General features: G+C 50.8%; 11 protein-coding genes across 11 annotated transcripts; 4 read left to right on the top strand and 7 right to left on the bottom strand.

Moving 5' to 3' along the window:
- Positions 1–589: 589 nt before the first annotated feature.
- Positions 590–2446, bottom strand: N7473_001911 (uncharacterized protein; the record flags this gene model as incomplete). Its single annotated transcript, XM_057147851.1, has 2 exons — positions 590–2026; positions 2396–2446. 2 exons carry the CDS (start codon positions 2444–2446, stop codon positions 590–592), a joined length of 1488 nt encoding a protein of 495 aa, XP_057011505.1.
- A 778-nt stretch (positions 2447–3224) lies between these two features.
- N7473_001910 (EF-hand domain-containing protein) lies at positions 3225–4187 on the bottom strand (the record flags this gene model as incomplete). Its single annotated transcript, XM_057147850.1, has 4 exons — positions 3225–3404; positions 3504–3799; positions 3895–3980; positions 4177–4187. The coding sequence occupies 4 exons, from the start codon at positions 4185–4187 to the stop codon at positions 3225–3227; spliced, it is 573 nt and encodes a 190-aa protein (XP_057011504.1).
- A 647-nt stretch (positions 4188–4834) lies between these two features.
- Positions 4835–6949, bottom strand: N7473_001909 (transmembrane 9 family protein; the record flags this gene model as incomplete). The annotated part of the gene is made up of 4 exons (XM_057147849.1): positions 4835–4902; positions 4956–5391; positions 5448–5785; positions 5848–6949. The coding sequence occupies 4 exons, from the start codon at positions 6947–6949 to the stop codon at positions 4835–4837; spliced, it is 1944 nt and encodes a 647-aa protein (XP_057011503.1).
- A 376-nt stretch (positions 6950–7325) lies between these two features.
- Positions 7326–8462, top strand: lcp5 (small subunit rRNA maturation protein LCP5; the record flags this gene model as incomplete). Its single annotated transcript, XM_057147848.1, has 1 exon — positions 7326–8462. The coding sequence occupies one exon, from the start codon at positions 7326–7328 to the stop codon at positions 8460–8462; it is 1137 nt and encodes a 378-aa protein (XP_057011502.1).
- A 598-nt stretch (positions 8463–9060) lies between these two features.
- On the top strand, positions 9061–9823 carry N7473_001907 (uncharacterized protein; the record flags this gene model as incomplete). The annotated part of the gene is made up of 3 exons (XM_057147847.1): positions 9061–9073; positions 9133–9345; positions 9417–9823. 3 exons carry the CDS (start codon positions 9061–9063, stop codon positions 9821–9823), a joined length of 633 nt encoding a protein of 210 aa, XP_057011501.1.
- A 283-nt stretch (positions 9824–10106) lies between these two features.
- Positions 10107–11773, bottom strand: N7473_001906 (flavin-containing monooxygenase; the record flags this gene model as incomplete). Its single annotated transcript, XM_057147846.1, has 2 exons — positions 11458–11773; positions 10107–11393 (listed from the first exon to the last, which is right to left on the bottom strand). The coding sequence occupies exons 1-2, from the start codon at positions 11737–11739 to the stop codon at positions 10107–10109; spliced, it is 1569 nt and encodes a 522-aa protein (XP_057011500.1). The 5' UTR covers positions 11740–11773.
- Positions 11774–13453: 1680 nt separating this feature from the next.
- N7473_001905 (uncharacterized protein) lies at positions 13454–15470 on the top strand (the record flags this gene model as incomplete). Its single annotated transcript, XM_057147845.1, has 3 exons — positions 13454–13779; positions 13878–14208; positions 14289–15470. 3 exons carry the CDS (start codon positions 13454–13456, stop codon positions 15468–15470), a joined length of 1839 nt encoding a protein of 612 aa, XP_057011499.1.
- A 260-nt stretch (positions 15471–15730) lies between these two features.
- On the bottom strand, positions 15731–16988 carry N7473_001904 (uncharacterized protein; the record flags this gene model as incomplete). Its single annotated transcript, XM_057147844.1, has 2 exons — positions 15731–15873; positions 15929–16988. The coding sequence occupies 2 exons, from the start codon at positions 16986–16988 to the stop codon at positions 15731–15733; spliced, it is 1203 nt and encodes a 400-aa protein (XP_057011498.1).
- An 843-nt stretch (positions 16989–17831) lies between these two features.
- N7473_001903 (sugar porter family MFS transporter) lies at positions 17832–19740 on the top strand (the record flags this gene model as incomplete). The annotated part of the gene is made up of 6 exons (XM_057147843.1): positions 17832–17932; positions 17993–18150; positions 18216–18320; positions 18385–18933; positions 18991–19567; positions 19617–19740. 6 exons carry the CDS (start codon positions 17832–17834, stop codon positions 19738–19740), a joined length of 1614 nt encoding a protein of 537 aa, XP_057011497.1.
- Positions 19741–20094: 354 nt separating this feature from the next.
- Positions 20095–20477, bottom strand: N7473_001902 (uncharacterized protein; the record flags this gene model as incomplete). The annotated part of the gene is made up of 3 exons (XM_057147842.1): positions 20095–20101; positions 20159–20340; positions 20406–20477. 3 exons carry the CDS (start codon positions 20475–20477, stop codon positions 20095–20097), a joined length of 261 nt encoding a protein of 86 aa, XP_057011496.1.
- A 621-nt stretch (positions 20478–21098) lies between these two features.
- On the bottom strand, positions 21099–22489 carry N7473_001901 (uncharacterized protein; the record flags this gene model as incomplete). The annotated part of the gene is made up of 3 exons (XM_057147841.1): positions 21099–21387; positions 21544–21964; positions 22027–22489. 3 exons carry the CDS (start codon positions 22487–22489, stop codon positions 21099–21101), a joined length of 1173 nt encoding a protein of 390 aa, XP_057011495.1.
- Between the last annotated feature and the right edge of the window lie 34 nt (positions 22490–22523).

Here is a 22523-nt window from a genome sequence, read left to right as displayed (position 1 = left end):
CAATATTAAAGCTACCTGCAAGGGGAAATCCACAGGAGAAACCAAGAATTCCTTCCCAGGCGCCCTATCTGGACTTTTGGCCGAATCTGGGGTTCAACTCGATTACACCGAGCAAAGCATGGAAGAGAAAACCACTCACTTCGTCCCCTGTTGTGCTGGGTGCTAAATGGAGGATTCCATCCATAAATTAGCTGCGGTAACTGGACCACCCCAGTGTTATGCGACGCTAGCTACCTATGAAGGGGGCATAGGCCTAAATGCCGAAAGAACTAAACCGGTGGCCACGGTGATATTCCTCGCTTGAGGCGGAGATCCTGCCCGGTTAAACGATTTGGAGATGGATTGGCGATGACTGCTCTAGAAGTTTTGGCAGTCAAGCTAGCTTGGCTATTGTTTGTCCATATTGAATGCAAAAGTACTTTGTGTGCTGACATTTTATATATGGAGAGGCTAGGCCACGACTTGAATGTTACAAAATGTAGGTCTTGTCGGTACTTTAAAGCCATTGAAGTCGATAGCAGAAGAGCGCTGACCACCGCCCAGAAAATGTAATCCGAGGCCGAGGATCTCCCATAACACGCTCCTACCTCTACCCATCATCAACAAGACTAATTCGCACACCTTCCATGCCCATAGTTGTGGCAATACGATCCATCCAGTCGGTAGTTGGAGGCTGGCGTGTTTCTGGTGTCACTCGAGATTCAATCATTAAACGAGGTCGACCCGGTGACCCTGGCGGTGTCAAGGGAGAAGATGACCCCTCATGGCTCTCGGCAGACCGAGGACCTCTCGCAGCTCGCATTCGATCTGTAATGATCCGGTTTTCTGCTTCTGCGTCTGGACGCTGCGATGGGTCGAGGAGGATGATAACGTAGTTGAGGAGAAGAATACTGGTCCGAATACCCTGCATGGTTAGGGTCGAGAATCCGTCAAAGAAGTGATATGGGATCGGTCCGATGAAACTGGTCTTCGGTTCACGACCTGCCCGGAGAGTCGAGGCAGTCATGCTGAACTCGGTGTGTATGCCTCGTAGAGAAGCGCGGGTAGCGAGGATCTCCCGTAGAAGCGTGGGACGGTCGCGTTTCTGCACGTTCAAAGAGAGACCTTGAAATTCGCGCGTTCGCCTCACAAACCCTGGAAGCTTGACAACCTCGCGGAAGGCGCGCTCCGTGATATCTGTATAGACAGAGGAATCTGGCTGCTTGGCATTTTCTGCAGCGATATGCTCGTTGAGGGCCTGCCACTCGGGTTCCTCCAAGAAACAATCCTCGCCACTGACTAGCGCAGACGTGACTAGGGTGTTGCGAAATGCGATGTACAATGCGCAGCCAAATCCACTGTAGTGTGCCTTGGGCCCTCGAAGCCGCATTAATGCCCGAATGCCTGCAGCATGATAGATCCATCCATCTTCGGTGGTGCAGCAGTGCATCTCATAGACTGCAAGAGTGATGACGGTGGCTAATGCTTCGTCCGATTTTGCCTTGGACTCGTCATTCAACAAGGCGGAAAGACCACGTATCGCACGGATATAAAACTCTCGACCGGCGTCGGAGTATTGAGGGTTATTGTGTCGACTGCCGGCATACATGGTGGTTACGCTGCGGACAGCCAGATCAAATGGCGTGGTGTTGCCGTTTTCTCTTGAGGCGACATACTCGACCCAATTGACCGGGACTCGAGTTTCAGTAGCTTTAAAATAGCATGGATACGCATCAAGTACAAAGTTGATGAACAATTGGATCTGTCCCGCCGCCGCAGCCTTGGCGACGAGCGAGGGGGTCACACTTTCGTTGCTGGGCGAGAGGGTTAAGTAGCGCGCGTCACTTCGGCCTTCGCGGGAGATCCATAAGAGTTCTTGGCTGGATGATCGGCCTTGTTGAGATGCTAAGGGTGCTGGCGATGCTGAGGTTGACTGCGATCGATAAGGTAGATCGGAGCTTGCTTTTTGCACCGTGGACGGGCTACCTTCAAAGCGACAAGGAAGACGAGAGTTGTGGCACCGTAGACAAGGGGATTTCCCGTCACACTACAGAAGTCAGATATTTCTCAAAAGTTGAGATAGAGACTCGAAAGTGGTAGATTTATGGCTTGCCCATTAGGGATGTCACAGTCCATAGAAAGCTTGGACGCTTGTAGATACTCTAGCTCCCTTCACCTTCACCCCGCATTATAGCGTGGCGATGGCAAAGCTTGAGGGAGCTTGGCCCACCTGCGACCAGCACAAGTGCCGGACCTGAGTGGGTTCAGATCCAGCTAGATGGATCGGAATTAAGTAGCGTCCTCAGGCTGATGGCAACATCCGAATGGGGGCTTGGACACGCCTCTTTGAAAAGGGCGGCTAAAGGGGCAGGGGTACAAGAGGGGGAACACGAGAAGTAGGAGGGGGTTAACCCACCTGAAGGGATGATCGGGCGCATCGCAGACAGCGACGGGGCGCTGGGACCATGCTGGTCAAGGCATGAATAATAGAAGCCCAGAATCGGAACAGTCGGCATTGAGTGGAAAAGGGCGAAGTGACAAAGATAAACGTCCACAAGCGGAGGGCTGTGGCTATGATGTTAGGAGGCGGTCATCTTCCATCAGCTTGGGTTGGGGGCGATGAGGATCCATCACTCACCTAGAAACAGCAGTGATTGGCGGTTCCAAGGTAGAAAGCCTATACTAGCCGGAAGAGTTGTTAAGGAGATGATCGAACAATCATTGAGCAATTCAAGCCCACAATGACCCCGTGCAAAGCGATATATAATGAAAAATGAAAGATCTCAATCATTAAGAAGTGGTTTAAGGTGGAGATCCTCTTCGAGTGCGGCTGAAAAGAGGCTGAAGATCTGGTCACGAGACCCAGTCATGTGCACCTACCTTATTTCGTTCAGCACTTTAAAGTGTTACAGTATACTATTTGGATCTTAGGGAATGTAGAGAATACTTCATGAGAGAGGTCGAATGACTCCGGTTCCTACGACAACTGGCGTATTCCCGGGTATACTGAATATCCAATACCAGGTTTCATGTACATGGACGATGCTCGAGGGGGATGATGATACGACAGGGGCATCAGAAAACCAGCACGAGAAAAAAAAGAACAAAGAATATGCGAGACCAGGAAAAAAGAGGGCCCCAAACCTCCCATAATGAGAAAAGAGGAAGATAAAACCAAGCATCAACACAAAAAGACAAATCACATTTGCGCCGCATTCGCCCTCTTCAAAAGCGATCCTTGCACACTATACCAATCCATCGTACAGTGACAAGGCGCTGACAATGGTCTCGTCACGCTTGCTGCCCTCCTTGAACTCTTCGATATCCAAGCTGCCGTTCTCGTCCTTGTCCATCATTCGGAAGATTTTGCGCACTCGCTTCTCCGGTGTGTCTTCGTCCTCTGGAAGCTTCACCATCGACCCGACCTGTACACCTCGTCAGTGGCATTCCACAAGTCCACAAGTGGGGGAAAAGTGAAACGGGGGAGCTGGAGAGCCTATGGGCCCCCTCGGCATAGAGCGTACCATTTTGTAAATCGCCTCAACGATGGCCAGCATCTCGTCGTAAGTAATCTTGCCGTCCCCATCGATATCGTACAGTTGGAATGCCCAGTCCAGCTTGTCCTCCATCTTGCCTCGCGAAGTGACCGACAGCGCGCAAATGAACTCCTTAAAATCAATCATGCCGCTGTTATCCGAATCGAATACCCGAAACACATAATTGGCGAAGGATGACGGGTCGCCGAAGGGGAAGAATTGCCGATAGATCTTCTGGAACTCCTCCTTGGTCAAAGTGCCCGACGGGCAGTCCTTCAGGAATCCTGCATGTAAAGCGCCCACGATCAGTCATGCCCAGTGTCCAGGAAGCGCTTTGATATGATGACAGTCTGCGCACGCAGAGGAACCGATCACATACCCTTATACCATTGCTGGAGCTCCTTCTTGTCGAAGTGGGTTGCTTTCTGTAGCTCGTCGAGCTGCGAGGGCGAAAGCTTCGATTGTCTGCGAAGTCCGAGTCAGTATTCATGATCGCAAGAGCCAACGTCCACCCAGAGCACCATGCGAAAGACCCAGCCGTGAGGATGCCCCTGAAATGCCTCGATAAAGGGATCTCCAAAGTCCCAGTCGCTTCCGCTAGAGTGCTTCCGGCGCACCGCAGGGGTGAGTGAGGGGTAACGGGGGACCCGATCGGACTTACGACTTGCCCATGATCAAACACCCAAAACCGATATTGTTAAAGATGGTTGAAAGCGCATGCAGAGTCGAACACTCGGCGAGATCGTCAGGAACAGCGTGAGCGCAAAAAGGCGACGGAAATCGGTGACGCGGGGTAGCACGGGGGAGGATGATGTGGCTGAGTTGAGATAGTGTGGCGTGGCTGGTGGATGCTGGAAAGGGAAAGAAGAGGCTGTGCACTTAAGGCGACGTCAGAGTAAGCAGGTCGACAGCAAAGGGTTGTACGATGGTGGAAATTGTAAAACGCGAGCGAACGTGCAAGTTGAGGTCACTGCAAAGGGAGAAAAATAAAGCCAGTTTGGGATGTGGCGAGAAGAAGGGAAGTCCAGACCATCCGGGGGGACAGCGTGGCTTGGCATGACACGACTACTGTACGCTTGTAATTACCGCGGGACCTCCGTAAAAAAAGACGTTGATATGTGCAAATGATGGGATGCCCTTCTTTTGCACAGAAATAAACAGACCATTCTATCTCGTTCCAAACAACCAAAAAATTAATCAAATGGACAATGCAATCATTTCCAGGGCTATCAAAACATGCGAAGAAGAGAATGAGGCGCCGGGTGCGGGTTGCCCCGGATGAAAGGACGGCTAAATAAAGCGGGTCCATGATGATACGTTTAATCCACCTTGATGGAACCGTAGATACGGTGGATGAATGCCCAACTGGCAAAGAAGCCAATGGAGCCTGAAACGGGGAATTAGTGAACTGCCGAGTCAGGGGAAGCGGAAGTAACATACCAGTCAAAATGAAGACAACGAAGCCAATCAACGCCGAGTAACCCACGTAGAGCACAGCGCCCGTCAGGCCGCCGAAGCTGACGCGAGTGGCCCAGAAAATAAGAGCATTCAGGAAGACGTAGCCACCGGTCATACCGGCACCTGCGAAGGCACGCCAGTGCCAGCGGTAGTTCTCAGCGCAAAGCAGGAAGTATACAAGCAGGACAGTGGTCGCTGCAGAAGTGATGATCATCAAACCGTAGCACAAGAACAAGAATCCGAACATGTAGTAGATCTTGTTGGTCCAGAGCGAAGTCATGATGAAGTATAGCTCGACGAAGATGGCGCCGAAGGGAAGAATTCCAGTCAGGAGGATGGATGGGATGGTGCGCAAGCTGCCGGCCATAGGAGGGACCTGACGGGGGATCTGGTTGGTCTTGGTTGGGCCCTCAATTGGCTGGAAACACGATATTAGTATAAAAAGAAGCGCACCGGACAAGAACAACGACATACCGATTGCCTGAATCCAACCCAGCTACCAGCCACGCTCAATGGCACGCTGATCACAAACCAAATCAAAACCAAGGCGAGCATGGTACCAAATGGTACGGCACCACTAGAGCCCTTGGCCCAGACAAACAGGTTGAGAAGGAAGAAAGTGCCAAAAATGACACCTGGAAGCAAGAGAGGAGTCATAATGATGTTGCGCTTCCAGGACTCGCCGCCAAACGTCTTGTACACGCGAGATGAGACGTAGCCTCCGATGGCACCAAAGAGGGCGGAAATCAGAAGGATGGCAGTGGCCAAGAAACCGCGGTTAGCTGGCGAGAGGAGACCGAGGAGTGCGAATGCTATATGCTAATGTCAGACGGTCGCAGTTCCAAGAAAGCACAGACAACATTGAGTGACTTACCAACAGTAACACCAGTCATCATGAAGAGCTGAGCACCGTTACCGACCAATACACTCAGCAACAGAGGAGACTTGGGGCAACGGAAGACATCGCCGTGGACCAGCTTCCACCCAGAATCCTCTTGAATTCCATCCTCAACTGCGGCCGAGGTACCATCCAAATCATCCAGACTGATCTGGTCCAGCCGGTTGTAGCGAGCGATATCCTTCCTGAGTGCGCGCACAAGAATCATGCTGACCATACCAACCAGGAACACGACAAAGACGGCAGAATTGATGAGGGAAAACCAATGGATCTTCGGGTCATAGACATGCAGATATTTGTCCCAGCGGGTAGCCCAGGCCGTGGGGGACTCTTTCCAGTAGACGCTATACGTCCAGATGACTGGAGTATCTCCGTCTTCATTCAATCTCAGGAGGTTTCCTTGGGTGCCGCACTCGGCCGTCCCATCCTCAAGAATCCGCGAGTCGAGCCGGGACTCGGGCTGCACGAGCACTCCAACAACTCGGTATTTATCCTTGCCGCCGAAACCGACGCGGTGATAGTCGATCACGATATCGAAGTGATTGTTGAGCACGGATTGACCGTTCTCGTCCACGTCGCCAAGCGAGAAACCCGGGTTGTAGAACTGGGTGTTGGTGTTACCGTCGTAGTTCAGCTGCGCCGCGGGCAGTCCGTCCACGAGCCAGTTGATGTTATATCCTTGCGAGATTCGGCGATTGGTGAATTTGGAACTGCGCCCGTCAAATACGACCTCCCCGCAGACAGCTTTACAGGTCTCATTTTGCGCCATGTGCAGCTCTAGCGGAGAGGTGCGGATGCGATCACCGAACAGAATACTTCCCAGTGATTCCCGGACATCTTGAGCACCTCCTTCTGGCCGGCAGAAGTGGAACGCCGGGTGATAGTAGTCGTAGGAGAAGACGGAATGGAGCTGGTCGTCGCGCGACAGCCCGGGGGTCAAATGGTTGACATTTAGCGGGACGGATTGCCCTTTGTCGTAAGAGGACGGAGCAACACCAGGAAGATAAAAGGCGGATGAGAAGGAAGGAATTGATAGGAGGGCCGAGGCGAGGAAGGAGGCTTGGTTGGTGAACCGCATGGTGGGCGTGGAGCGTTCGATGGATTGCTCAGACCAGCTTCATGTGTTTTGGTGATTTATCTGATTTTGGAGTAGCGCGTATAGGTTCCGACCATCGATTCCACAATCGGAGCACACCAATTTACAAAGCTCGATTAGAATGAGCTCGAGGCGTCATGCGTGTATCTCACGAGAGAAAAAAGGAATTCGTGGCTGTAAGAGGACAGAATGGCCCCCGAACTGACAATGACGATCCACGAGGCAGCCTCGTCAGCACGTGACTCGGAACCAGGCACAGCCTCTAGTTTAAGAGTCACGTGTTGATAAGCACCATCCAAAAAATTTCCAGCGGCCTCGTCGCCGAAGGAATTCCGTTTTCTAGAATACACAACCAGTCATGGCTTCAACAGAGACTGCGCCAGTGCGCGCCCAGACCCTATCCACACTTCTCGAGAGTCTCAATTCCTGTCTCACCAGCGCCGGATCTTCCCTCCCGGCCCCTCGCAAAGATGCGCCCACCGATGTTTCCATCGCGCCGCCGCAAGACGGTATTTCGCTTCTCGACACCAAGAGCGAAATTCTCCTCTCTTACCTGCAGAACCTCGTATTTTTGATTATATTCCAACTACGGCAAAAACAGTCGGATGAACCCGAAATCGCGGCCGACAGCACACTTCGGGAAGAGGTTGTGAATAAATTGGTTGAGCTTCGGGTATTCCTTGATCGCGGTGTCCGACCTCTGGAGGGACGTTTGAAATATCAGATCGACAAGGTCATCAAGGCGGCAGAAGACTCAGACCGGACAGAGCGCCCGGCTAAATCCAAGAAGCCGAAGAAGCCCAGCAAGACTGTTGGCTCTGACAGCGACGTGAACTCCGAGGATGATGACGAGGCAAGCGACAGCGAGGAGGATGACGAGGATATGGATGAATTGGCATACCGTCCCAACGTTGCGGCGCTTGCCAAAGGCAAGGTGGAACAGAGGCAGCCCCAGGCCAAGGCCGCAGCCCGACAGGAGCCTAGTGATGGCATCTATCGCCCACCGAAGATTATGCCCACCTCCCTTCCCACCACCGAACGTCGTGAACGCCAGGATCGCCGCCCCCGCCGATCCAATGTCATTGACGAATTCGTCAGCGCCGAAATGTCCGCTGCGCCAATGGCCGAGCCCAGCATCGGTAGCACCATCATTGATGGTGGACGCCAAACCAAGTCCAAGAAAGATCGCGAGCACGAGGCCGAACGCACCCGGTACGAAGAGACCAACTTTGTCCGTCTTCCCAAGGAGACCAAGAAGGATCTTGCCAAGCGCGGTGTCGGGCGCCGCGACGGTACATATGGTGGTGACGAATGGAAGGGCCTTAACGAGGGAGCCGATCACATTGAGCGTCTTACCCGTCGGTCAAAGAACAGCGGCTCTGCTCTCGAAAAGAGCCGGAAGCGCAAGAACGAGGATGGACAGCGCAGCGATGGTGTGGCAGTGGGTGACATCTTTGACAAACGTCGCAAGAAGATTGATAACTGGAAGCGGTAAATTTGTGGACTTTATTACGGCATTACTTTTGCTTTTGTTTCTCTCTTTTTCTTCGTTATGTGACAGGCACCGAGCCTGTGATCATCTCCCGGAGTTGGTATGGTAAAAATAGGGCTTGTTATGTATCTAGTTGCCCACCACTATGTCTGCATCAACGCATCCAATTGAATGAATTGGCTCAACTGCGAATTTCTGACTATATTTACTGTAGATCTATGGTTCCTTGTAAGCTGGGCGGCGCGCTGATCGACCACTCCACTCGGGATGCCGAGTCCTGGACGAAGGCCAAGCATGTTGCTGTACGGAGTACTACTACTACTACTACAGCAGGCTAGCTTTAAATGGCTGACAACATGTTCATCATTATCTCACACAGGCAGCATGATTAATTTCTTGATTCTGACCCCTGTTCAAACTCATGCAAAATTGAGCGAGTTAGTGTAGCTCCGGAAGAAGAAGTCGACCCGTTCACATGTCGAAGTGTGGTTATGATGTCATCGCCTGCCAACAGGTCCCGGCCTAACACTCTCGATATCAATCATGCCAGGGCTGATTCTTCTGTCAACACTCAATATTACAGCTGCTACCCACCGTAAACATGGAGAATCCAGGTAATTCTTTCTTTCTCGCTGACTATCCAGATATCATGACTAAATCGACCCATCTTCAGTGACCGAAATCCGGACAGTGATCCGCCTTCTCACTCAATCCAACCCATCTTTACAAGAAAAGGCTCTAGAGCGGTTCTTCGCCTCCAATGCATCCTTTGTACACCCCTTCTGTCGAGTACCCAGCTTTAATGGAAGTCGCTGGTGGGTGATCAAGATCTTTCAATGGTATAAGATCATGTCTCCTCGGATTGAAATGGAGATTCACTCTATTGGTTAGTACCTTGCCATCCCTATTACCATGAATCACCAGAAGAAAAAAAAAAAACTAATCAGGTACTGCCAGCCTTCGACGAGGATAAGTTGAAGCTTTACGTCCACATGTCGCAAATCTTCTCGATCTGGCTGGTGCCTTTCCATGTTGCACCGGTGACTCTGACGACGATCTTGGATCTCACCGCGGACCCAGCTCTGACCAACGCGCCGACCAATGGTGACCACACGCGGTACTACATCACCAAACAGGAAGATCTGTATCAAACTTCCGAGTTTGTTAAGTTTCTTTTCCCTCATGTTGGACATTGGTTGGTCCTGGGGTGGCATTTGATTGCTACGTTCTTCTGCATCGTGGGTGTGACTTTGCTCTGGCCTATGCTGTGGATGGAAGAGAAGGGATATTTGCCCACTTGGATTTCACGGGGGAATCTGGCATATGATATTGCGGATAAGATTCCTGAGATTAAGAAGGAGTGACCACTTGGGAATAGGGGGTTGCTTAGTACTACTAGCGGGTTCAATTTAGTTCTACAAGAAAATTTGATATCAATTTGAGATCTTAATATTATGGTTCATCAGCCTGAAGCCTGTTCTTCTGGCTTTCTTCATTCGTAACTTCTTCCTTGCCCTCCATGTCTAGAAAGTCTTAATTCACGCTAGTCAGATGATCATAGTCCAGAAAGCAACACTCGTCTTAATCATGCGTCATTCGTCCCCTGCCATGGTCATAAACCATATCACGTTGATCCCCATCATACCGTTATTCAGCCTTGTCAGTCTTGTGCTGTTTTTGAAGCTCTCTGCGGAAATTTTCCTCCTGTTCCACCACCATCAAAGGCAATGCTCGCCCAAGACCAAAGAACACGAAGAGAGCCCACTTCCATCGGAACGGATTGACGAGCAGGACAAAAATGTACCAATAGATAAGTTCAGCATAGGTGAAAAAGTCAAAAGCCCGCGTGGGAGCGAACCGCTTCATCAGTCGTGTAAAGTCAATCCATGTCTTCATCCGCTGCTCCGTGGGACGAGTCAAGGGGTCGGTTAAAAACATGATGAGGAAGCGCGTGTAGATGCCGATGTGCATGTTGCCCACCGTGCCGATAGCGTTGACGTAGGTGCTGTTGTTGGCGCAAATGTCGGGGTACTTGGGCGGGAAGACCTGCAGATACCAGTCCGGGGGGCTGTATGGCTCTTCAAAGACTTCATCGGGGAGGAAAGTCAGAGAGGGTCGCTTAAACCCAGTCGCCATAACGATGATGTCGCCTTCGATGAGACCCTCCTTGCCAGGACCACCTTTAGGCACACCTTGGGCTCTGTGATTGAATCGCACGCCGTTCTCCTCCACGGAAACAATATCGCCCCGGAACCAGTGTGCTTTGCCTTCGCGGATCTGATTGAATAGTTCCGAGTTCGCCATGGGGGTCTGGGTGAAGATTCCATCGTCGGTAGGAGCAATATCTTGCAGATCACGGTAGAAGAACTTGCGGAGCAGCCCCTCGGGAATCCAGGAGAGCGAAGTTTCCTGGCCGAAGATATTGAAGGCTAGCAAGGATTGAACCAACACGTTTCGGGGGATGATCCATTTGTCTGAGCGTGAAAGGACGTCAATCTCCGCGGCACCAGACTTGACTGCGAATTCTAGAGCTTCAATGGCACTAGCACCACCGCCAACAATCAAGATCTTCTTGCCCTTGGCATCTTTGCCATCCAAGTTTGACGAGTGGAAGATCTGCCCCTTGAAATTGTCCTGGTCCGGCAATGTAGGCATCTGGGGATCGCCACAGACGCCGACAGCAGTAAGCACTCCATCAAATCGACCATAGTTCTCCTCGTCGTTGTTGATGATCCATTGACCATCCTTCGTCTTTTTGACCGAGGTGACTCGAGTGTCAAAGACCGTGCGTCGTTCGAGGTCGTAGCGTTTCCACAATTCAACAATCTGCTCCTTGATTTGCTGCTGAGTGGGATAGGCACTGTCGTAGTGAACCGAGGGGTGGAATCGGTACATCAAGCTGTGTACCTGAAGGGCTGAGGTGGAATTGACTCGCTGTTCAAACTGTCAATATGCTTCCCATGTTGAGAGTTGAATGGGTCTGAGGCGCGAGACTTACACTCCAGATTCCTCCAAGGCCTCGATCCTTGGATCTAGACTCAAAGATCTGCACGTCAAATCCATGGCCCACGCAATGCGCTGCAGATGAGACACCCGTCAAGCCTGCACCGATGACCGCAACCCTCTTTCGGGGAAGGTTGGATTTAGTTGCCGTGGGAGGTGGAGGAGCTGGTGAAAAGACATATCTCAGCACCGCTTGCAAGATGAGGTAGAGCCAGGTGAAGGTCTGCACAAAAGGGTGCCGTATTAAGGCGAGTATCGACGACTGAGATGCTGCCATAGCGAATGGAGCTGGCAAGGAAGAAGTAGATGGGGTGTTGTAATGGAACAGGTCAACGATGGAAGTTGGGATATTTTGTATCAGGACCAGGAGGGGTGACGTGATGAGTGGAGCAATTGGAAATGGCGCTTTCTTCACATGCAATTGTCTCAGTGACTGGGATCATAAAATCTGGTCATAATGCTGGTTGCTGGTTACAACTTGTGGTGTACTAATTGTGGGACGGAACTACCATGATGTCATCGTTAAGTCTGGTTTTGGCCAGACCCGCCGAACTACGGAGTACTGTAAACCCGTACACTCCCGACTCGGCATGCCGTTAGTAAATACTGAACTATATAGTATGAGAGCTGAATTGCAGTTTAAGATCAAAAATGGTCAATTAGTTTAATTGAAGGAAATAGATAGCAGGAATAGTGGAAATCATGAAAGCATCGACAGGTGGAGTCCTCGACAGGTGGAGTGAAGGTTACCCTTGTGCTCTGTACAGGCTCTGCATTATTGACACGTGCATGACAGTTAAGCTTGTTTACCAGGTTTTAGGTACTTCTCAATACCTTTCACATGTCTACCATAGCAAAAAAGGCCATTGCTTTGAGCACCTTGTTGGGCCACTTTGGACCTGAGTCCTCGCAGAGCCACATCCCGAGGTCAAGGCATGAGGGTGAACGGAGCTTTCCCCTGAATTGAAATCAATCCTGGGCGTGCTATCGAGTGGGCTAGAGGCTGTGGTCAAAATGCTTCTCTTGGTTTGGCCTGAACTCCGTGCCACGGATCGAATCAACGATTTAGGCTTCTACTGCAGATGTTTGCCGTAGCAGGTGATGGTGAGTTCCTACGGCTTCTTGCTGAAAGAGGAGTAGAAGCCAACAGCTCCGGACATTACTATGGTTGTGCATTCCAAGCAGCGGCTCGTTTTGGTCATCTGGAATGTGTACATCTTCTGCTGAACGCAGACGCGGAGGCTAACCTGGGCGGGTGAATACGAGATGGCCCTTCGAGCGGCTATCTTTGGGGAGCATGAAGAAACCATCCTCTTCTGTTTTGATTGCCCATGGGGCAGATGTCAACTTGGGGAAACAAAGGGTACACAGTATGAAGGAGGGATAGGCAGAGGAAGAAGAATCCGAGGAGGAGTGATGATGCACGGGATTTGTCATGCAGAGTTTCAATTAGATGAGACGGCACTATTCGCAATGTCTCTGTTGAGTAGGAGAAACTTGGTTAATTCCAGTAGATATAGTGCATTTGCTTGCCCTGTTTGCCAGTTAAGATGTGATCAGGGTGACTGCAGAGGGACCATATCGCACAACTCTCAAAGGCCTTCGTATGAGTCCGAGAGATTGCCCAGAATTCATCATGCTTATAGACTCCTTTAAAATGGACGAATAAGGAGTCAAAAGGAGAAGTACCGCAGCTAGAGAACTGACATAGATCAACATTGCTGCCTCAGGATGAAGACTTTGGGCGGTCAGCAATGAGCGATTATTCTGCCGGTCGCGGGCCCTTTGTAGCCGATCAATTTCCGCAGCTTTGCGCAAGACCAGCTTCTTACATTCCCTCTCGCTTCATGATCTAACCCTCGCGCAGGATCGAGGAGTGTTAAAAGACTCTCGGGGCTCACGCGATGGTGTCGTTGCCGCTATCCACCCGCTGATCATCCGGTTCCTCCATCTCCTCGCCTCCGCGCGACCTCCGCATCGCCCATTCCGTTATGGCTGGCATTCTGGACGAGTTCCTCGGCGGCCTGGCCGTCCAGATTCAGAATCGGGATGGCGCCAAGTTGCAGGATTTCCTGCAGATTGAGCCTCCGCTATCAGACGCCTACCAGCGCATGATTCAAGAGCTTCGAGAACGGTATCCATCGGGCCCTAGCGATTCGGAGCTTCTACAACGATGCGAGGCGCTAGTACCGCGCACCAAGGGTGGCTCATCTTGGACAGCTTTCCCGGCCTTCATGAAGCTCTATTTTACGTTCCTGCGCGACGTCAATACCGATAATCTGCTTGATACGTACAACCAGCTGAAGGGACTACTCAAGTGAGTCGCCATTCTCCGGTGGGAGATTGATTTTGCATCATCTCTATCTATGATCTACGTCGTGGCGAATTAGAGCACTAACTCTTTCCCGAATATAGTCAATGCGTGTTAGCGCTTGGCGACAGCCAGATGGGCGTGATCGTTCTCCCCACCGTTCTCTACCTGTCGAAAGTGCTGGCCAAGCTAGCAATGGGATTAGACCGCCGGCCGGAACTAATCGCGCATATCTTACGCATGGAAGGAGCTATGGATAACGATGAGAGTGTTGAAAAAGTGACATTGGTGGAGCAGTCGGCAAACGTGGTGCGCGAAGCCTTCATCAAGTGCTTGACAGATCGCACGGGGACACCAGGCCCACAGGGAAAGCCCGAAGGAAAGCGTGTTGGCATCTACCTTATGGCCAATCTGTGCCTCAAACTTCTCTTCCAGGTATGTGCCGCACCTCTATGGATGGTTTTCAACACCTCTGTCGCGACTTGAGAGCCATTCGAACTGACTTATTCAACTAGTGCGGCAAGTTGCGAAATGCCGAACAAATGTTCGCCAGTATCAGCGCCCAGTCCCCTCCTTTGGCTTATTTCCCTGCTTCACAGCGTGTGACATACCTTTACTACCTCGGCCGTTACCTATTCTCCAACAACCTTTTCTATCCCGCTCTCATCGCCCTCCAAGCCGCGTATGACCAATGTCACCGCCAAGCTATCAGCCAACGACACTTGATTCTTGCGTATCTGATTCCATGCAACATCATCATGGGCCGATTCCCATCCCGGAAACTACTACAACGACCGGAGGCAAGCGGATTGACCGACAAATTCGAACATTTGTGCCGATTGATCGTTCGCGGCGATTACATCGCTTTTCGAGAGTATTTCTCTCCCAGTTCACCCGCCGCCGAGTGGTTCTCCCGCAAAGGAATCTTGCTCACACTGCGCAACCGATGCGAGATTATGGTGTGGCGGTCATTCTGTCGGAAGGTGTTCATTTACAGTGGATTCCATGGGGACCCGCAGGCGCAGGCGCAGCGTGGTCCCCCGCCTTATCTTTACCTCGAGAAATTGACGATAGCCACGAGGTGGCTTCAGTCCCAGCATGGGCAGACCCAGCAATTGAATGGAGCCAATCATGCAACACCTAAATTTCACTTCTATGGTTCCCAGATCATTCCCGAGTCAACCGATCCCGACTTTGGCGGTCTTAACGGCTCGGAGACCCCGACAGCACAGCAACTGTTGGAGAAATATGGCGACTATCTCGCGCCGGACGGATTCTTCGACGGAGGAGGTCATTGGCAGGACAACATGCCCGGCCAATTGATAGATGGCAACCCGGGTGCTGATTATGATGCGTTTGAGCTGAATCCCTACGCCGAGGCCACAGAAGATGGCCCAGACGCAGACAAGCAGTCTTTGCTTATGGACGAGGTCGAATCTATCCTTGCCTCACTTCTCACTCAGGGACTTATGCGTGGTTACCTGACTCATCGCAATCCCCGCTTTGCCATTCCTGGTGCTCGGCAACGGGGTGCCTTGCCGACAGGCTTCCCTAATATCTGGGAGACGATCTTCGCTCGTGAAAGAGAGGATGACAGTGTCCCTGGATGGGTCCGACCTCCACCTCCAGGCGCACTGGGCGCTGGGGGTGGCCGAGTGGTGAATCTGTCAGGCGCACGACCAGTTGGCGTGCAATGACGAATCATGATTTTGCCAGACTATGCGACCCCATCATCCTTGAATCTGTTTCATGATACCTACACGTCATACGCAATGAAAAAAAAAACTTGAAAAATGTTTATCCGATCTATTCTATCCTTCACACTAGTAAATAAAACCCAAACGAAACTAATGGAAAGGTAGGAAGCTCCGAAAAAGACAACCGTCATGCAATCAATGCAAAGGACAAACGGGCGATATTCGTGATTAATTCAAAATTCAAGTCCCAGCTTCAAATCTTACAGCTTGGACTTGTTCCACCAGATGTCTGGCCGCCACATCTCATTCAAAAGTCGGCTGGCGTTGACCATATCCGGTCCGAGCTGGTCGAGTGAGGAAACCCCGAGAATCTTCATGGTGATTTCAACTTCCTCAGCGAGAACTGGGAATATATTAACAAAAGGTCTAGAAACGTCTTGCAGGATGGAATAACGTACTATCGGTGCACTTCTCCACGCCTTCAATCCCATAGGCTGCCATGGCGTAGAAATATGGCCTGCCCACACCTACAGCTGTTGCCCCAAGACACAAGGCCTTGAGAACATCGGCACCATCACGGAGGCCGCCATCGACATATATATCCAACATGTCGAAAGCTTCAGAGTAGTATGTCCGGGTTTCCAACAAAGTCATCAATGCGCTGGGAGCTGAATGAATCTGTCGGCCACCGTGATTGCTCAAAAGGACACCCTGCACGCCGTGTTGCACAGCCAACTTTACATCCTCCACGGTCTGAATCCCCTTCAGGACAATCGGTCCATTCCATTCTTCAGTGATCCACTCCAAATCCTCCCAGCTAAGACCCGGATCCAGGTATCCCGGTACAGGCCGGCCACCAAATGCAGGGCCAAAAGCGTTGTCGGCTGCAGCCTCTCGGGTTGTCTCCCGTGTGCCTTGATCGAGAGCTTCTTGTGCTTGCAAATAGCGATCCGCCGTCCGTTTGCCCAGCGTGGATGTATCTACGGTAATCCATAGACTGTGATAACCAGCTGCCTTGACCCTCCGAATCAAAGATCGAGCTAGGTTCCGATCCACGGGGACGTACAACTGGAAAGCCAGCTTGGACGGACTTTGGTTACCGAGTTGGCGCTGTTCGTCCAGGTGTGCCTCCATAATCTCCTCCAAGGGTTTACTTGTCGCCGTGCTGACCACGGTATGCAAGCCCTTTCGAGTCGCGCCTCGAACGAGCAGTGGCTCTGCTCCGGGATGTGCGTTGCCTAGAGTTCCCATTGCGGAAACGAAGAATGGTTGACTGCCGGGGTGACCCAGAATTGGACGCGTTGGATTCAACGAGCTAACACTCCTCATGATCCGTGGACGGAAGTTGATTCGAGACCAGTCGTCGAGATTGGATTGGAGAGATAGACCTGAAGCTGCACTGCTGGAGGCGTAGACCCATGTTTTGTTTGGGAGCACTGCTTTTGCAGCAGCCTCGAAGTCCTGAATTGTGACGCAGAGGGCCACATTCGGTGGTGATGTCTGGTATCCGTTTGACATCGTGTATTGCTATCTTTTTGATTGAAGAAGACCTCTCATATAGTGTAGTGTGATTTAGAAGGAGGCACAATACAGAGAAAGATAAAAGGCTATAATTGAGATAATAGACTTCTCCCATTTTTAATAGACGCTGGTATTTAAGTATACCGCATATAAGTGTCTCTCTACGAAGACAGCCATTGAGTCACGGACGAGTCTTTTCGCACGAGAGAGCTGGAAAATGATCTCCGTGCCGAGTTCGGGCCGTGGATCCTGTACTCATCTTCTGCAACTTCCTTTGCTGGATCATCTGGCTCAATTGAATTGTCACTTGACTTTTACTTAACTCGATTGACTTCATTGATACTGCCCCAAGACGACCATTCATCGGCGAGAGTTGCCCGCCTGGAGCGTCGGCTATCCACCAAATTCGTCGCAAGCCGATCGGTTGGCACTGTGAGACTCCACCCTTCAAGTTTACAACCCCTTGATTGGTGGTAAATCTCATGGCTACTCCAGAACCGAATTTGAGATACCATATTCCGACCATCACGAACTCGGTCCTTACCCGAGAGCCAGAAAATCACGATGATAAACGTGCGATTTCGAGAATCCGGGGGACACGCCCCTCCCCCGACTTAATCCCCAGTCGGGACTTGCCCGAGATGGTCAAGCGACGAACAATCCATTTCTGGAGAAGACGACGAGTTCTTGCGGCTTCAAATATCCTGCGTGGTGCCACTTGGAGAAGGCCTCCGCAAGAAAGAGCCCTGACCTCTCTGCATTGTCGGCATCTGACATACGACGGCAATTGAACCAGCAGCACGGTAGCACCAACACCAATCCCAGCCACCATCAGCCACTATGGGCGGCTTTCGGGCCGTCGAGGATCGGCCTACCCCAAAGGAGGTCTACAATTGGCGCTTGTACTCTGAAGCCATCATCATTGCCACTGGATCATTGCTGTAAGGTGGATCGCCGCTGAGGAGCGCGAGATCAGTCTTGCTAATTCGGACATCTCATAGTTTCGGCTACGATTCGGCTTTTGTGGGCACGACTATTGCACGCGAGAGCTTCCTAACTGATATCCACATCACCAAGGCCAACAGTAGCGCCATCTCGAGCAACATTACCTCGATCTTTCAGGCTGGCGCATTTTTTGGTGCCTTGTTCTGCTTTTTCTGTCAGTCAATTGAGCCTAAAAAGGAAATGAAGGAGAAAAGTTACTAACTGATCTTTGCTTTCTAGTCACTGAGCGTTTCGGTCGAAAATGGACGCTACAAATCAATGTGGTTGTGTTCATCATCGGCGCAGTGATGATGACCGCAGCCACTCATCAATTGGGTCTAATCTGTACATCGACCCCTAGTTTTCATTCATGGGATTATGTAAATTTCGCTAACGAGCAGCTATACAGACGCCGGTCGTGTGCTGACGGGTATTGGCTGCGGCGCAATTACAGCCACCGTTCCTAGCTATATTGCAGAGCTGTCTATTCCTTCCATCCGGGGTATCCTGACTGGCTTCTTCGAGTGCGCCTATCAGATTGGCTCTGTGATCGGGTTCTGGATCAACTTCGGAATCACGGAGAACATGTCCGCCAAGTCATCAACAAGTTGGAGAATTCCTATGGGAGTACAACTCATTCCAGCGGTGATCCTGTTCATCGGTGGATTTTTCCTCCACGAGTCTCCTTTGTGGCTTATGCGCAAAGAGCGTAATGAGGAAGCCTACCGAGCCCTCGAGACGTTGCGCAGATTGCCTGTGGAACATCCCTACCTCCAACAGGAGATTCAGCTCATTCAGAACCGGTTGAATGAAGAGGCGAGTGTCGCAAGCAAGTATGGACTAGGATCATGGGCCTTCTTCCGCGGCGCAATGGACGAGTTCTCGCGACGAGGCATGCGGAACCGGGTGTTCCTCGTGTTCTGCGCTTTTGCTTTGAACAATCTGTCCGGTGCTTCTGGTATGTGATTATCTTTCTTCAGAAGATCCCACGTGCATTTCAATTGACCATTTTCAGCTATCAACTATTACTCGCCTACTCTCTTTGCATCCATCGGAATCAAGGACACAGCGCTGTGGACCGGAATCTACGGTCTCGTGAAGGCGGTTGCATCCCTTATCTTTTATATAGCCTTTGTTGACAAGATTGGTCGTCGTCGTCCAGTCATTCTGTCGTCGATTGTCTGCTCCTGCTGCCTCTGGTATGTCGGTGCCTATGTTAAGGTAGGTAACCCGGCCGCTGTTATTGCGAAGGGAGGTACTTTAACAGACTCGACAACTCGCGGGGGACACGCAGCAACTGCTATGATTATGATTTACGCCATTTTCTGGTCATTCGGCCTAAATGGTATCCCCTGGATTGTCTCTGCGGAGATCTTCCCGGGTGCGCTTCGAAATTTCTCCGGAACTTGGGCAGCCCTTGTCCAATGGGCTACTCAGTTCCCTATGAGTAAATGTCTGCCGTATATGTTCAACTCATTTGGATACGGAACTTGGTTCTTCTTTGCGGGATTCATGGTCGTTGCCACGCTTTGGTCTTACTTCCTGCTTCCTGAAACAAAGGGTTTGACGATCGATCAAATGGATAGGATCTTGTATGTTCTAAGCCTATCCCTTGACTCTACGTTTTACTGACAAATATAGTGGTTATAACCAACCTGGGCACCGCGGTATTCCCCATACCCGGATTACCCAGACCCAGCTAGCAGCATCGAATGCAGGTGTGCCTGAGAAGCCAAGTCAGACTGAACACTTTGAAACTGTCTGAAAAGAAACTCAGCGATCTAGATTTTGGATTAGGTCGACGAACTAAGCCACTCTCAACGAGCGGCAGATTGATGCATCAGTCTACACGGCTTCTGGTTTCTACTGTATGAATAGGCTAGGTTCGATGAAAGCCAAACCTTGGAACTATCAATAAGATTGACTCAATGTCACGTAAATCGGAATATCCAAGTACTAAAGCCAAAACATAAATACACACAAGTACAAAAAGACAAGTTTCTTATTATTCATCAAGGTCAACTCAAGGCCAACTCAAGGCCAACTCAAGGCCAACTCTCTAGGCCAGGCAGTATTTGCAAGCGGCCTCGTCCATGGTGATCAATATCACCCGACTTTCTTAGAAGCTGAAACGAACACTGTTAGGCATCATTCGTAAGACTCTAGTGAAAAAAAAAACATACAGCATCATCCTCTTCTCGGCCTTCAGCTGTTCAGGCTTCTTCTCGCCCCGCATCGGCGACGTAACCTTCATACTAGGAGACGGAGTTGCCATGGAAGTTGGAGTCGCACGCTTCATCGGCATAGACATAGATGAGGACATGGGCATGGACGAGGTCGCAGGGATGTCAACATTTTGGTGGTGCTATGAGATAGAAATAACTGGATCAGTCCCTTGGCCTGTGGATATTTTGCAGAGCTGAAACTAACCTCCTGGTTTCCACCACGGGGCAAAGCGACGGCGACGGCGGCAAACAGGGCATAGATGATTTCGAAGCGCATGGTGAATGGATGGACAGTGGGATTGCGTGGTGCTGAAAATAAGTTTATTTAGATAATATTTGGCACCTGGGAGATATTGGTCGAGGAACTGGCCAATGAAGAACTATGAGCTGTAGCAATATTCCATGGGCTTTTATATCCGAACTTCTACTCAGGTGAATAATAATTCTTATGATGTAATTATTGCTAGGAAGGAGATCTGCCCACGAGAAAGGCAGATCAATTCATGAATTATCGTGAAGGAGGGATGTAAACTCGGATAATTTACGTCAGATGGGCCTACCAATAGTGAGAATAAGCTCACAGCGACCCCTGTATGGCTAGATCTGCCTTTCTTCCCTCCGAGTGTAGGCTCACTCTGATGTCAGTGGAATGTGGGCAGGGAGGGAGCTTCATGCCTGGTGACACGCATATCCTTCCGACCCATCCCTTGATCCGGATGCCAGCAGCGATCGAGGCCAGAGACATTGTGGTAAGCTGTGTTTGAGAAACCTCAAGGGAAAGTTTTGTATTCCCCTTAAGAGCCAAATCCGTGATATAGTACATTGTGTCTCAGTCGTTGGACCTTCGACCATAATGGTTAAATATTTGTAAAGTCTATGTCGGGTACAGCTTCAGCTTTCAGCCCTTTTTAGATGCGCAATAACGCCTCCAACTTGCCCACATAAAGCAGATGGATATGTTGAGACCTAATCCAGCTAAACCAATGCCCATATACAAGGCACCTCGGTATCCACGAAGGACATTGCGACCCGCGTCATTGACATGCAACTCTACAGTACCCGCAAATCCGAGGCCCAAGGAGATAGAGTAGTTGACAGTGGTGGCCACGAGGGATGCAGCTAGCCCTTGATGGTGGCGATGCATCGCATTGCTCAGGATGAGTGTGCCAGAGGGGAAGGACATATCCCTATAGACAAAGGGATCTTGTTAGCATATGACATATGATGAGATAGTACTATGAGATGACGGAACACATACATTCCCTAGGAGGTAATCAGGCTCACGACAAAAGCCTGTGCCCGGTAAGTTTGCTGCACGGGGACAGTGGCAAAAATGCATAAACCAGCTGTAAAAAAAGCCCATGGCACAGAACATGATGACACTGGGTGGCCAACGACCCAGCAAGAATCCAGTGACGAGTGCTGCAATGGCACCTGAAGGTGCTGCTACCGACCATTTAGCGGTGGCTAGTAGTGGCGAGTCTCCTTTGATGACCTCCATAAACTGGTAGAAATAGTAAATGATGATTCCAAAGCTGGACCATCCGGCCGCGATGCAGCCGACGACCCATGCTAGGTCACCTGTGAAGATTGATCGTGGTAACAGCGGATACACTGCTCGACGCTCAATCACAGCAAATACACCGAGGCGGATGCAACCGACAATGAGAAGCACGTAGGTATAGGGGTTCTTCCAGCCAACAAGTGCAGCCTGATTCCAGGCAAAGTTGATCAGTGCAAACCCCGATATTCCAGTGGCGGCTCCTAGTGGGTCGCGGAGTATGAGGAATAATGAGCCACCCGGCGATTACCAGTAGAGTACAAACCATTCCCATCACCCAATATCCCCAGGGCCACCAGACAAACTGGGCAAAGATAGATGAAAACACACCACCGACTATAAATCCGCCAGGGGCAGTGGCGCCAAACAAAGATCATTTCCTTGCGAAAGCCCGGCGGATAGGTTCGGCCAAAGATTGCAATAGCATTAGGAAGTAGTATTGCTGGCCCAATTCCCTGTAGAGCCCAGCAACAGTCGAAAAATATCTTATTCGACCATACACTGAACCCCGCGAGAAGGGACCACAGACTAAAACAGCCGAAGCCGAGCACGAACAAGCGCCGGTGACCATAGACATCTCCGAGTCGACCTGCGACTAGGATGAAGGTCCCCACGGTCAAACTATACGCAGCATCAAACCAACTCAGCTCGGCTGGGTTGGATGTGCCAAAGCTGAGGCCGATGATATGTACCGGGGCAATGGACATAGAAAGACCTGCTTGGGTCATGAATTGTGCTATACACACTACGGCAACGAATGGA

Source organism: Penicillium subrubescens (assembly GCF_028828155.1).
Source record: "Penicillium subrubescens strain IBT 31985 chromosome Unknown utg000002l_segment0_segment0, whole genome shotgun sequence".
NCBI lineage: Eukaryota > Fungi > Ascomycota > Eurotiomycetes > Eurotiales > Aspergillaceae > Penicillium > Penicillium subrubescens.
Note: the sequence above shows the minus strand (reverse complement) of the source record. Positions and strands in the feature narration are given on the sequence as shown.